Raw genomic sequence first — 13,371 nt, 5'->3', positions numbered from 1 at the left:
GAAATGCTGCGAGGGCCACAGGCAGCGTACGTCAATGAAGAAAAACAAAAGCAGTTATTGTGCATTGGTTAAAAAAAAAAAAAATATATATATATATATATATATATAGAACAACAAGCACACGTTTTAATTAGAATAGCAATGTAAACACAGCTTTAAAAAAACGTGTGTGCTGTTTATCCTGTATGATCGTCGTGAACAACAAACCAATTAGCTAGCCCTGGTTGCCAATGTTTCACTGGAAGAAATCCAATATCTTGCTCCGGTGCATTCAAATAGTTCTGTGAATATGAAGAAACAGCAGCCAGTGAGAAAACTGTTTGGGTTGTAAATATTTAATGAGTCAGCCTGGGAAAGCATTGCAGCATTAATCCCGATAATGAGAGTTCCCGATACAGTACAAGACTGGAGCTCTTCTTTTGCCATCCACAAAATCTTTGAGAATAGCGGCTAGACCTTTTGAGCCCAAGTAAAGCACCGGTAACATTGCATTCTTAAACGTGTGTACATTATTTGTCACTGTCTGTGACGGATTCTTTCGCATTGGCGACCGATCCCTTCAAGCGCACAGAAATACTTTTGTCATCTCTGCGAGTCACTTGGTAGATCATTTTAAAGCAATAAATAAAAGAACAAACAAAAGTGACCTAGTGGTAAATTCTCGGACATGAAGCGGCAACCGCTACAGTAAGACAAGGAAAGTTGCTTTTGCCGGAAGATCATTTCTCTCAGGAAGGCGTTTTATTTACAGCGCTCGGACCTCGCTCGCAACTGGATCGATAATAGGTGCGTGGTTACGATATCAAGTTCATACGTCCGCCACCGCAGGATGGATGGATCGGTCGGACGGACGTTCTTCTGAGTCCCGGTTGATGCTTTCTCGTCTTGTATCAGCGCTGCTGCTGCTGCTGCTGCTGCAAACACCGACCACCCCCCCCCAAACAAACAAAAAGATGTTTTAGTACCACCGGCAGGATGTACGCCAGCCACCGTAGTAAAGTCACTCAAAAAAGATACGCACGTCTTGATTGCTGTCGGGCTCCTGATGGTGAATTCCGTTGGCTGACTTGTGGGCTCCGTGCATCTGAAGGAGAAGAAGCAGATGAGTGAGTGATGGATGGCTGGCTGGCTGGCTGGCTGGCTGGCTGGATGGAGAATGATTCGCCTTTTTCAGGAGTATGCCATCCATAGCACCTTACCGGGCTTTTCTCTGGATGCTTCCTCATGGCCTGCACCAGTTGGTCCACCTGCTGGTTGTGCTCCAGGGCCGTCCTCAGGGCGTCCTCAGTGCTGAGCAGCTGCTGGCGAAGGCGGCTCACCTCGGAGTCCAAAGCCGAGGGGTCCAGCATGGAGTGACGGCGGTGGTCCGGGGAGAATCTCTCACGGCCCTGGAATAAAGGCAAGTACTACTGCACTTCTACCGCTCATCTTCAAATTTGTAAAACGAGTCGTCCGTCTCTCACCAGCACGAGGAGTTTATCCCGAAGCGTCTTGATGTCATCCTGCAGTTTTTGCTCCTTCACCTTCCACTCGGCTTTGCGCATTTCACGGTTCAGATCTTTGTCCATCTCTCGAGAGTGTCGACGCGACTCCAGGAGCAGAACCCTCAGCTCGTTGAGGTTCCTGGTACCGACCGAGTCGAGAAACGCTTGCAAAAGAGCCTCCTTTCAAAAAGATGCTAACAGATGCTTAGCTAATCCTACCCCTCTTTCTTCAACAGCTCTTGGCTGATGCTGAGCAGCTGCCCGGAGGCATCGTGGGACTTTCTGGTCATGGACTCAAGCTCCGCCTCCAAACGCACCTTCTCCCGCACGAGGGCTTCGGCCTTCCTTTCCCCCGAGCGAACTTTGCCCTCCAGAACTGCCGAGGGGGGTGGGGGAGGAACCGGTGTTGACTTTGTTTGAGTGAATAATGCACTGTTGTCAGGTAGACTTGCCTCCAATTTGAGATTTGAGAGCTTCAACTTGGGAGGTGAGAGTGGAGACCTCTTTTTCCCTTTTCAGGAGCTTCTCCGTGGTTTCTGAAAAGAAGACAATGGTTTACATCTGTGACATGGGCTGTCACAGAAGTCAAAAGTGTAGATAGAAACTGTAAAGAGTTATACCTTCAATGTTCTGCTCGAGCTTCTTGTCAGAAAGGTGGCTATCTTCAATCACCTATGAGAATCAAGCGTTAGATAACTGGCCATCAGGCGGCGCTGTTGCGCATCATCGCTCACGTTAGCGTCGCGGTCGGTCTGGATGGCCTGCAGCTGATTGGCCGTCACCCTCAGCTTCTCTCGCAGCTTCTGGACCTCCTCTTGACTGACCTCCCGCAAGGATCGGGAGTCCGCTAACTGTTTCTCCGAAATCTCAAGCCGTTCCTTCAGCTCTCGAGCGCTCTCCCGTTGAAGCGCCTCCATCTCCGCCAGCCTTTTCTCAGCCCGCTGCAGTTTGCCGCCGGCTTCCTCCAAGGCCTCACTACCGGTGTGGTCCTCGGCCTCCTGGAGGCGAGCGACGAGGTCTTCGCGTTCCTTGGTGAGGATGGCGGCTTCGATTTTGTACTTGGCCTTGAGGTTCTCCACCTCGAGCTGATGCTCCATCTTCAGGCCCTCCACGGTGGCCCGAAGCTCTCGTCCCTCGGGCGTGGAGCTTTCACCGGAGAACGAGGTCTTGAGCTCCTCCAGGGACTGCTGGTGGTCGCTTACCAGAGAGTCAAATTTAGCCTGCGCCGAGACGAGCAAAAGAGCATTAAAAGCGAGCTAGCCGAGATGAAGACGTGGCTCGGGAAGGAATGGGATGGGCTAGTTACCTTCCAGGCATCCATCATGTCCATGTTCTCCTTAGTGGCCTGCTGGACCTTCAGCTTCAACTCACCAATCTCCTGGCTCTGTTTCTCCGACAGCAATTTTAGCGCCTCGGTCTCCCGTCGACTCGCCGCCAACGCCGCCGGATTCGATTGAGATTCGAGCGCTTGGGCGCTGGCGGCGCCCGGCAGCTGACCCCGAAGGATCTCGATCTCGGCCCTGGTTCGGCCCAGCTCCTTTTCCAGCTGCACGATGCATCTTTGCTCCTCCACCGTGGTTTGCTGGTATGGGGAAGAACAGAGGAAGGTTAACCATCATATTTGGGGAATAAAAGTCCTTCCCAAGTGTCATTTCCATTTCCAAGCAATGCAATCAGTCCAAAGAGAGGAATGGACGCATCCCTGTCCGTCTTGTGTTACTGCAGCAGCGTGAAAATGGGAAATTGTGAGAAGAGCGCAGCCACTGTCGCAAGCATCCATTTGAAACAAGTCCATTGCTACTTTGAAGGCACGACTTGACTTTTTTTTTTGGAAGACAACAGCACACAAGAGGAAATATATAGCAAAGTGTGTGGAAGGTATCCAGAATCAGGTCTCATGTTTTTGAGCAAATGTGGTCGGTCACCTTGGTCCTCTTACCCAACCCCAAGGATGCAGAGTCATGCTTGCATTTTCCCTGTTGGCAAAAACACACTTTACTGCACCCAAATACAACTGGGAGTCCATTTTTGGGAGCAATGGGTGGGGCAAGTGATGAAATGCCCCAGCATTTGTATCCAATCAAGTCATGGTAACAATCCCGCCTAGAAACAAGGACTGCTCGGGGAAAATGGGCCAATCCTCTCCGATGGTAAGCGTGACTTTTCATCGGCGCTGCCCCTGGAATTCCCCCGGACAACAATTGATGGATTACCTCCAGGTCTCCTTTGGTGATGGACTCCTCCTCCACTCTGAACTGGAGGTCCTCCACTTTCCTGAAAACAACAGGGGCTTTTACCCAACGAGTCTTGTACTTGACTTATTTGTAGCTTGACTGCGGGCATACTAAATGACGCCAAGACTTGACACTCAGAGATGATGGGCTTTTGCGGGTGCTGCTGTTTTGGTCAGCAACAGGTGACAGCCTTCAACGTTACCTCTTCTCTTCCTCCAGCTGATTGGCGAGCTCCACCTTGGCTTTCTGCACGCCGGCCAAGGCGGCCGTGACTTGCTGCAGGGCGCCCTCGTTCTCCGACACATACTGGAGAGGACATCGGGTCAGGACGGACGTGCGAGCGAGCGAGCGAGACCTGATCTGGCTAACGTTTGCCACCTGCACATGCTGCGACTTGAGGGCGCTGAGCTCCTTCTCCACCTCGCAAATGCGGCTGGTGGCTTTGGCCATGTCGGCGCGCTCCAGGTCGCGCTCAGCCAGCAGCTGCTCGATGTGCTGCTGTTTCTCCTTCAGCGCCTCCTGCAGGGCGGTGGTGCCCGAGATCTTGCGGGCGTAGCGCGACGACGTCTCCGTCAGCTTGGAGGAACAAGAGCAGGGGGGAGAAAAAAAATACAAAAATCGAGGTGAAAACATTTTGTCAGCCACTAGAGGGTGGTGTTTGACACATTTCGCCATTTAGAAGATGATCACCAATATAAGATCATCAACATTCACTATAATTATGGCCCATTCCTTTTCAAATGATCATTTTGGGGTTGCAATTTATCCGATTAATTGTGTAACCTATTCTAAGCCTCTCCATGACATTTATTCGTATTTGATCACATTCTTTAGTATTTTTCTGCGTTCTTGATGAGAATTTGCTGCCAAGGAGTGTATTTGAGGAGAATCAACGGCGCTTAATCACAAGGGACAGACCGCCATCAGTCAAGCCGAGCGAGCGAGCAAGCATTCTCGCTCACGCCGCCATCTTTACGCCTGACGGAGAATAAAGCAAAGGTTGCCAGCAATGAAGTCAAGTAAAAATGAAAAAAAGAGGCGTCAACCGCCCAGCAAAATCAATGGCACGTCGTCCCGTTTGGTGACTTTGGAGGTTGCTCGCTCTGCAAAAATGAAGGCGTGAGCGAGCGCAAGACCTTCGAATGATCTCACCAGGCCGGCGCGGCTGGGTCGCCCGCCCACCGACGAGGCCACCGAGCTGACGGAGCTGATGGACGAGCTGCTGGGGCTGTGAGCCAGCGACGACACGCCCATGGCCACTCGCTTGCTCTTCTTGGCCTTGGCCGGGCTGGTGGACGGGAAGCCGATGCGGATCACCTTGTGTACGGGCGCGAACAGGCCAAACTTGTGGAGGCACTGGAAATATCTGCCAGGACAGAATGCAATGATGCCACTTGAACACTTTGCGGCTTTCTTTTGTACCTGGTGCCAGCCACGGCGCCGTCGTTCTTGCCCAGAGGCTCGTCCAGCTCCACGCCGCACCACTCGCCCTTGGCAAAGTCCGTCTCCCCTATGTAGCGGATCACACCCATCTTGGAGCCTCCCACCTGGCAGCAAAGACAAAAAGAGGGAGTCAATACCGGATTAGAAATGCTTTTACGTTCTATTTAGTGCATTAGATTTCGTCACGTATTTGCCATCAATCCACGGCGCACGCACGCACGAGACCCTCCCTCACCAAAACACGATCTCCGGCCCTCAGGTCCTTGTCGGCGCTTTTCTTGACAGAGCCGCTGTCAGACATGTTGGAGCCCGACTCGTTTCCCGTCTTGACGGCGCTGTTGAGCAGGCCCTCTCGGAGCGTCGGCGCCCGCTGCCCGACGAGGCCCCCCCCGCCGCCTCCTTGCAGCGTCTGATTATGGGCGCTGAGCGACTCGGCGGACAGGCTGTCGCTGCCCTCGGCCGTGGGCTGTCGCGTGAGCTTGGAGGGCCGCGTGAAGATGCCCTGCAGGGCTTGGCACTCAAAGTAGCGGACGCCGCCCACCGAGCCGTCGTTCTTGCCCAGCGGGTCGTTGAGGATGACACCGGCCCACTGGCCCGGGGCGAACTGGGTCTCCCCGAGGTAGGCGATGACCCCGGCTTTCACGCCGTTCACCCACACCTGCTCTCCCACCGTGTAGTCACCCGCCACCTCGTCGCCCTCCTCCGACGCTTTGGGCGGCGTGCTGGGCTTGACTGGAGCATCTGGAGACAAAGTAGAAAATGTTGATGATTGAGATGTTCATCCCTGATATGGGGAGAGGCGTTTGGTTTTCAAACTCCGCAACGAAAGAGGACACAGTTGATGTCACGCACTGGCGCAACAAAAGTTTGCATTGCGTATATTTGAGAGAACGGCGTTCTACCAAGCGGCGTCAGTGTCGACATTGTGAGCCTCTCCTCATTGATCCCTTTTGACCGTGTCGTGCCGGCGAAAAAGAAGCAAGCTGTGGGTGTCGGCGTGCAGCACAAGGGCGCAGATTGTGTGCCCGCACTTTGATTGGTGCCCAACAAAGTGGGTCAGCGAGACGCAACTGCAATTAAAGCCGCCATTCTTGGCCGTTCTCACACACACACACCAATGGGGCTGTGATTGGTTGCCCTCTGTGCGCCACTCCGAGTTGAAGACCCGCCCGAGGCTCCGTGGCCCCATTGCCGGGGCTTTATGCCCCAATTGCTGCCATATGTTGCTGTTGTTGTGGGAATGGGTGGGTGACAAGTCGCTCAGCAAATTTTCATATCCTGCTCAACTTTTTTTTTTTATCTTTATCAGGAGCAGGTTAGAGGAGCACTTGGTATATAGAAAAGAAAACAGGAAATGGTAAACAGTTCTATGCAACCATCCAGGCCTCTTTTTTTCTGTTGCCAAGGCGACGCGAGGGGGGGGTTGGATAAAAAGGGAGCCAAAGCAGAGCGAAGACCAGCGAGACAAGCCTCCACTTTGAGCATTGTGCTGGGCCAGTGTGAACAGCCGCCATTCATCCCCCGTCGACGCACAATGAACCCTCCCCTCCGCTCCCCTCCCCACAACTTCCTCCGCCTCCTCACGCTGGCAGCGGACGCACCTCTCGTCCCCGGCCCGCCCGGGTTATTTACAAGCGCTTCAAATGCGGTCGCGGACGGCAGCAGATGGAGGAGGCCGAGCTAAAGATCAAGTTGGGAGTTATTTACCACACAGCTGGCCTTTTTTCTCAAGCAGGTGTCGCAATTGAGCCGATTATTTGTGTAGGAAAAACGGTTAGCTACAATGAAACACCCGTTTCAAAAACCAAAAAAGAATTCGGACCTCTTTGAGGGCACATACAATTTCAGTTGTTACATCTTTGCTAATGTAGCATTTTTCGTTCCATCCTTGTCCGCAGATCGCAGCTCGCTGGCAGATGTGAGGCCGCGTGCAACATTTCACAGATTATCTTTCTGATCCCCAACCGGGAGTAGTTGTGTCGCAATTTAAGCTGTGAGGAACAAACAAACAAACAAACAAAAATGGAACTCTGGAAGTCGACGGGTTGGACACGACAACCTAACGCACGTTTTTGGAAGGTGGAATCAAGCGGGAAGCTAATGTGAGCCTTCATCGTTCATGTAACAAATAATCGTTTTACACGATGTACTCGCCCGGTGGGATGAGTCACTTGAGTGCTTGGTAATCATTTCAACGACACAATGGGGATCAGCTTTAAAAACAGGACTCATAATTATCATGTCAACATGGCTGAATGCAATGTAGTGGGCATGCTAGCATGACATCAAAGGTGTAATTCAGTGTGGGAAACAGCTGTGTTTACATTTAGCAGGCTGTCATGTCATGTGATGTCATGTGATGTGATGGAAGGCGCCCATTTCGTCGAGTCGAAATTCTCAGGAATATGTCCGGCTACATTTTCGACTATGTTGGTCTCAAACTAGCAAACAGATTTCCCAGAATCTTTGTCAAGGGGCTGATGGAAGGACAATGTAAAAGAAGCATACATTCTTTATCCTCTGCGAAGCACGACAAAGTCAAATGTATGCATGAAAGAGAAAGAATTGTAGTTAATCAAGATTTTTTTTCACAATGGTGACTGTTCCGATGTAACCGTGAGAACCATGTTGCGTGCATCATGTGTATTCCGCCAAATAGCAGCTCACGTAGCACAGCTGTGAGTCAGTAAACAGTGTAAACCGCAGCAATGACGAACGACCAGACGTTTTTCTTCTTCATCCTAGCGGAAGAGGAGGAAGTGACTTACTGTCCTTGGGGGGCACGGGGGAGCTCGAGGTTGCGCTCCTTCCCATCGGGCTGGAATGCTTGGGCCCGCGCCCGGGGATCTTCAGCCCGCTGGACTTCAGCATGTTTATTGTGGATAAAAAAAGGCGCCGAAGGCACTAAACCACGAGGTGGTGATCATCTCCCTCCATGTTGTACTACTGGAAATGCAGGAAAGGTTATTAAGACACTAAGAGAATGGAGTTTAAAACAAACAAAGTTAAGAACAAACTCCCAGAATGAACTGTTAGCAAACATCACAGCAGCATACATTCGCAAATTAGAATGAGCTATTTTCTCACATTTCCTCCAAAATATTAAGAGCACCTCGGTTTTATGCACTGCGGTGGCAGACCAAAACCAAACAGTGTTCCATAAAAGCCGCTGTGAGGATGCCACGCAGCTTGCGAGCTACAAATGATCATCATCACCCCCACCCTGTTCCAAATATTCTGGCATGACTGATTGACACATGCAGAGCTTTTAAATGGGTTGAGGATGCTGCTAAGTGATCCAAATGAAAGCCTCCACCGTCTTGAGGCCTGCACCTGATAGTGCTGAGGAGGGTGGATGGAAGGGGGGGGGGGGGGGGGTGTAGATAATGCGCACCTCCACAAAAAAAAAAAAAATGCAACCACTTTGATCCCTTGCTGAGAGCCTTGTCTGCGGCAAGGGTTTTCTTTCCCCTTTCCTCACACACATTCAACAAAGAAAAAACTGTAAATACTCACAGTGAGTCACACAAGACAGGGTCCAGATCATGTATAAAAAGGAGCCACTTGGAAGAGGGGAAAAAAGGGAGGATGCCACTCCCTGGGCCGGGAGGATGCAAATATGGATGCTTAGGGGAGCAGAAAGGGAGAGTCCGCCGCCGCTGCCGCGTGGATCCGTCCTACCTACCTACCGGTTAGCACTTAGCTTCCCTAAAGCGTGCATCAAAAAGCGCCCTGATGTCTCCCCGAGATGTCTTTTTCGCCCCCCGTAAAGCTGTCTGTCCGACTTGTGACCACGAACGCATCAGGAGCAACTTTTCTTTCTTTCTTTCTTTTATCTTGCCAATAGGCGCGCGCCACCCGTCTCGTCTTCCCGTGACTTCCTCCGACGCTCTCTATTCTCCCTCGCCCCCTCTCCCGTCGGTTTTCTACACGGTGTGTTTTCGTTTTCTTTCTCTTTTTTCCCCCCCCCCTCTTATTGTTGGGAGGGTTAGCGCAGCCTCCCCGTGACTGACTCAACCCACACCGGCGAGACGGAACAAAGGGGCCGGGGAAGCAGAGCCTCCTGGGGGACGGATGAGAAGACTACAGCCTCTCTGTCACCCCTCCTCCCTTTCTGTCAATGGCACACTCCGTTTCAAAACAGAAGGGTTTCAATGTGCCCTTACCACCTGGTTAATAGACACAAGACACACCGCTGCGCTTACAACGTTCGGAGGGATTGATTCCTATCCGCCGCATAATTCCCAAGCATTATAATTGGGAAACCTATGACACAGTGAGGTTAAGGCCTTCATTCCCAATCGTTACGTGTCCGACGCTCAACTGGAAACACCCGGTATAAGCGCTCACAAAAGCAGTTGTTTTGTAGAATAAATGGGCAATTCTTGAATTAAACCCACGACGAATTAAAATAGAAAATAAAATGTTGAAATAAACTGCGATAAAACCGTGAAATGGATCAAGAAATCGTGCCGAAGCGCAGGGACTTCCAAAGTGAGGAAATTCGGATTGGAATTTAGTGTGGGTGAATTTGAGCGATCACGGAATTATCGTTAGGAGGCGTCATACGGCAAATGTGTGAAGCTTTTCATAACCTCACAGCCTCTGCCAACTCCAAATATTCATCGAATCTTTAATTGGACAAATTACAATCTCGTTGTGCACTTCCGGGCCGGCGAGCTATAGAGCGACCCGATTGGCCCCCGCACAATCACGATGCTTGTCATTGAACGTCACACTCGTTTAAAAAAACAAAACAAAACCCCTTTATATTCATTTTGATACTTTATTTAATTTTACTGACCTGGAACGCGGACAAATATTTGGATGAAAGGATAAAAGGAGAATTTCTTTGGGATGCCTTCACTGTTAGTCGTCTTTTATATGCAGTTGCACCACATGTCGGCTAGAGGGCAGCAAAAACATGAAAAACAGGCTGGTCCTCACTTAGTATGGAATGCCCCCTCTTCCTCTTTTTTTTCTTCAACAAAACATCACTCAAAAACATACAAAACCGACCAAACAAAGAACATGCATAGAAATGTACCTAACAAGATAATCACACATATCCACTGAAGGTATTTTAATTAACTGCTTCGCTCGTGGTGACATATGCAAACGAAATTAGAGCTTCCTCAGATTTGCATTTTTGCTGAGGAACTTTCCTTTCCTGACTGTATGATACCGCCCCCTATTGGCTAAAGCGGCCACACTAGAAGGAGCAGCATAATGACTTGAACTGAAGCACTAAATCATGACGAACCGATTTAATTGTCTGCCTTTTTTTTGTTGCATCTTTCCAGGGTTACTGACATCTATTATTTGACCTGTACTCAATGATGTGAATTTTTGTGAGAAATAATAAAACGAGGCAAAATGATGGGGTGAATTTTCCACATTTTTTTCCCCCCTTCATCGGAACATTTCCGGATAAAGACATCCCTGTTCCATTTCCCAATAAAGGCCTCAGTGTGTGCGCCCAGTGGATGTGGCACTCACCAGCACTGCGGGATTATTCCGCTTTTTTCTAATCCCATTACGGCACGGCGTGCGGGAGGGAATACTGTAGGGCCAACAGGGGAAGGATGGCAAAGGTTGTTTTGTTTCACCAATGAGAGAATGATTAACTGTCGCGTGTGTTTGACAGGAGGCCCGGATCAGATGGCGACACCCGCGATCTGACGAGGATGAGGATGCTACGCACGAACACACACATCCATTGTCCTGCCTTTCAAATCCACCTGCTTCGGAAAATGCATTCAAAATCCTGAAAAGTGACTTTGAGTGTTGGGTTGTAAGGCCGCCGCCGCCGCCGCCGCCAATATGTTGAAGTGGACCGAAAAAGTCTGATTTTTCCACTGGGGGGAAAAAAAGGGAGCAACAACAGGAACAAGTGATTTCTTCACATAGCGTGCAACGTAAGTCTACTTTTTTGCCTCTTTGATTGCATCAGGTTTTAGTTCTACAATAGAGCCAAAAGTTAGATCTAATTTGATGTAAAACATAGTTAGGATATATATATATTCTACAAAGCTGAACTGTGGCTTTACAAACTGAGATTCATCTTAACTTTTGATTTGATGAAAGTAAGAGTTCCCAACTCCCATAGTGTACCTTGAAACACAAAGACGTCCGTCATGCAGAGGATTTCACTTCGAGTCCAAAGATATCAAAGATTTCTTCAAAGGCAAATTTGCTCCTACAAAAATCAAACACAGAAAAAAGGGTTGTCATTTTGGGACAGTCTCGGAAAATAAATGAAAAGCTAGTTTGATTGGGCTAGCTGCTAATAGCTAATTAACAACAACAACAACAACAAACAGGATAACAGCGACTAGACGCTCTATTTAGCGAGTTGGATACTGTTAATCGGTAACTTGTTACCGTCTTTCCCGAGGAGTGTTTGGGCGCCATGGCCTCTGCGGCTCTGGAGCTGATGGGCTTCTTCCTTGGCCTGCTGGGTCTACTGGGCAGTCTGGTGTCCACGGTGCTCCCTTTCTGGGAGAATACGGCACATATCGGCTCCAACATTGTGACAGCCTCAGGCAGCACGAAGGGCCTGTGGATGGAGTGCGTCCATCAGAGCACCGGGGCCTTCCAGTGCGAGACGTACAATTCCATCCTGGCTCTGTCCTCTGACCTCCAGACGTCCCGGGCCCTCATGGTGGTCTCTCTGGTACTGTCCACCCTGGGCCTGGCCGTCGCCGTCCTGGGCATGCAGTGCACCGTCTGCCTGGAGGGCTCAGGGGAACTCAAGAAACGGGTGGCGGGCGTCGGCGGGTGCTTCTTCCTGGTGGCCGGCTTCATGACTCTGGTGCCCGTCTCCTGGAGCACCAACAGGGTGATACAGAACTTCTACAATCCCAGCGTACCCGCCACTCTCAAGTTCGAGCTAGGTGACTGTCTTTACTTGGGCATGGTCTCAGCTGTGCTCTCGATGCTGGGGGGCAGCATGCTGGCCATGTCTTTCTGTGAGGGGCAGGACGGCAGAAGAGGACACCACCGGGGGAGGCCGTATGGGGGCGGAGGCTACCCCTACCCGGTGGGTGGAGGTGCTGCGCCGCCGGTGGTACCAAATCCCACAACCCTGCAAATGGGAGGCCTCGGCGTGAACAATAAAGGGCGCACGTTGGTTCACAGCGGTAGCGGGAGCTCCGGGGGAGTCCATGTGAAACCCCTGACGGCAGGATACGATGTCACAGGATACGTGTGATGATGTCACAGGATATGATATCACACTTCACCTGTGATCTACAGTAGGAATGTTACAGACTGATTTTTCAAAGTGAAATAAATGGCGCCTCGTTTGGAAAGACTTTGTCTAAAATGCTGATGCTATGCTACTAACGTGGATCAAACAACTCAGCCACACACACATCCATGACTAAGATGGGACCTAGTTTTATTTCGATCTCCCTGAACTACCCTACAAATATAAAGTACACATTAAAGTCCATTCAAGAGCAAAGACTGACCTACAAACACGCACTACCCAAACGGATCAATACTGGATGTGTCAACTGGGCCCGTATTTACAAAGAGTCCTCTGGTACACTAATAAAGAGAATCTGGCTGTCCTGATTTTTGTCCTGACCGAGGACGACAAATAGCTGATTGTCTTGTCATGTCTCAAACGTGGTCAAAGGTGAACAGGGTGAATTTGCACCAATCCTAAAAATGGGCCACAAATGAGGCAGAAAATCTGAAACCACGGTCAATATTTACAAGCACAAATCCTGTACCGCCCCCCCCTCGCCTTTTTTTTCCACAGTCATCTCAATTATACAATCAAATGGGACTCGCATTCGTTTTGCAAGAATGTACTGCGCGTTCTTGAGATCGAGAAAGGGACGTTTTCTTTACGAGCCCATTGACCTCGTCCGTATATGATGTGTTCTGGTTTTCATAGTGAAATACAAAATGAAAATATCAAAAGTGGCATGACGATGATGAGCCCATAAAGAGATGAGACATTTACCCTTATGACACGACCGGCCGGAGATGATTTGAGTGGCTCGGTCGTCGCAGTTTTGGACCAACTCTTGTCAAGTGTGAGTATCGTTTCAAAAAGCCTTGTTCATCAATTCTTGCCACACCTAAAATCTCAGCCTCTATTGTCTTAACATTAAGCAATGATTGGTGCATTTTGACTCTTTTTTTTTAAGATTCAAACCTTTGGTCAAATTTGGAAAACGATACTATAACAATCA

At 49.9% G+C, this 13,371-nt stretch overlaps 3 protein-coding genes across 9 annotated transcripts in view; 1 reads left to right on the top strand and 2 right to left on the bottom strand.

Moving 5' to 3' along the window:
• Positions 1-786: 786 nt before the first annotated feature.
• Positions 787-9,251, bottom strand: clip2 (CAP-GLY domain containing linker protein 2). Of its 4 annotated transcripts, none has more exons than XM_037269460.1 (18): positions 8,678-9,249; positions 7,930-8,107; positions 5,397-5,902; positions 5,141-5,265; positions 4,871-5,084; positions 4,097-4,294; positions 3,921-4,024; positions 3,698-3,758; positions 3,410-3,460; positions 2,791-3,066; positions 2,219-2,704; positions 2,105-2,156; positions 1,937-2,020; positions 1,704-1,860; positions 1,464-1,623; positions 1,200-1,388; positions 1,022-1,084; positions 787-899 (listed from the first exon to the last, which is right to left on the bottom strand). In XM_037269460.1, exons 2-18 carry the CDS (start codon positions 8,030-8,032, stop codon positions 891-893), a joined length of 2,838 nt encoding a protein of 945 aa, XP_037125355.1. In that variant the 5' UTR covers positions 8,033-8,107; positions 8,678-9,249; the 3' UTR covers positions 787-890. The 4 variants fall into 4 exon arrangements, with proteins under 4 accessions (XP_037125355.1, XP_037125354.1, XP_037125351.1 ...); XM_037269459.1 differs by having other exon boundaries at positions 787-902; positions 8,678-9,248; XM_037269458.1 differs by having other exon boundaries at positions 793-914.
• Positions 9,252-10,018: 767 nt separating this feature from the next.
• rbm41 (RNA binding motif protein 41) overlaps positions 10,019-13,371 on the bottom strand; it is a 16,488-nt gene continuing 13,135 nt past the window's right edge. For 2 of the 4 annotated variants that reach the window (XR_005100152.1, XM_037269467.1), the window contains one exon: positions 10,019-11,360. Coding sequence is in view for 1 of the 4 variants with exons in the window: in XM_037269467.1 (XP_037125362.1) it covers positions 11,343-11,360 (18 nt within the window). In the remaining 3 variants the exon portion in view is untranslated. Of the gene's footprint in view, positions 11,361-11,545; positions 12,406-13,371 lie in introns of those variants that run through there. The other 2 variants (XR_005100150.1, XR_005100151.1) reach the window with 2 other exon arrangements.
• Positions 10,951-13,371, top strand: part of klf8 (Kruppel-like factor 8) — a 27,894-nt gene continuing 25,473 nt past the window's right edge. Inside the window, exons 1-2 of the mRNA XM_037269465.1 lie at positions 10,951-11,079; positions 11,559-12,227. Coding sequence (XP_037125360.1) covers positions 11,574-12,227 — 654 coding nt within the window. The 5' untranslated portion in view covers positions 10,951-11,079; positions 11,559-11,573. The remainder of the gene's footprint in view (positions 11,080-11,558; positions 12,228-13,371) is intronic.

The sequence above is a fragment of the Syngnathus acus genome, chromosome 14, assembly GCF_901709675.1.
Source record: "Syngnathus acus chromosome 14, fSynAcu1.2, whole genome shotgun sequence".
Lineage (NCBI taxonomy): Eukaryota > Metazoa > Chordata > Actinopteri > Syngnathiformes > Syngnathidae > Syngnathus > Syngnathus acus.
Note: the sequence above shows the minus strand (reverse complement) of the source record. Positions and strands in the feature narration are given on the sequence as shown.

Coding starts and splice junctions, on each gene's coding strand:
- clip2 (XM_037269456.1), bottom strand. CDS start 8,032: ATGCTGAAGTCCAGCGGGCTGAAGATCCCCGGGCGCGGGCCCAAGCAT. Junction 1,861..1,936: donor TCTCAAATCTCAAATTGGAG/GCAAGTCTACCT, acceptor CCCCCTCGGCAG/TTCTGGAGGGCAAAGTTCGC. Junction 1,389..1,463: donor GGGATAAACTCCTCGTGCTG/GTGAGAGACGGA, acceptor CCTTTATTCCAG/GGCCGTGAGAGATTCTCCCC.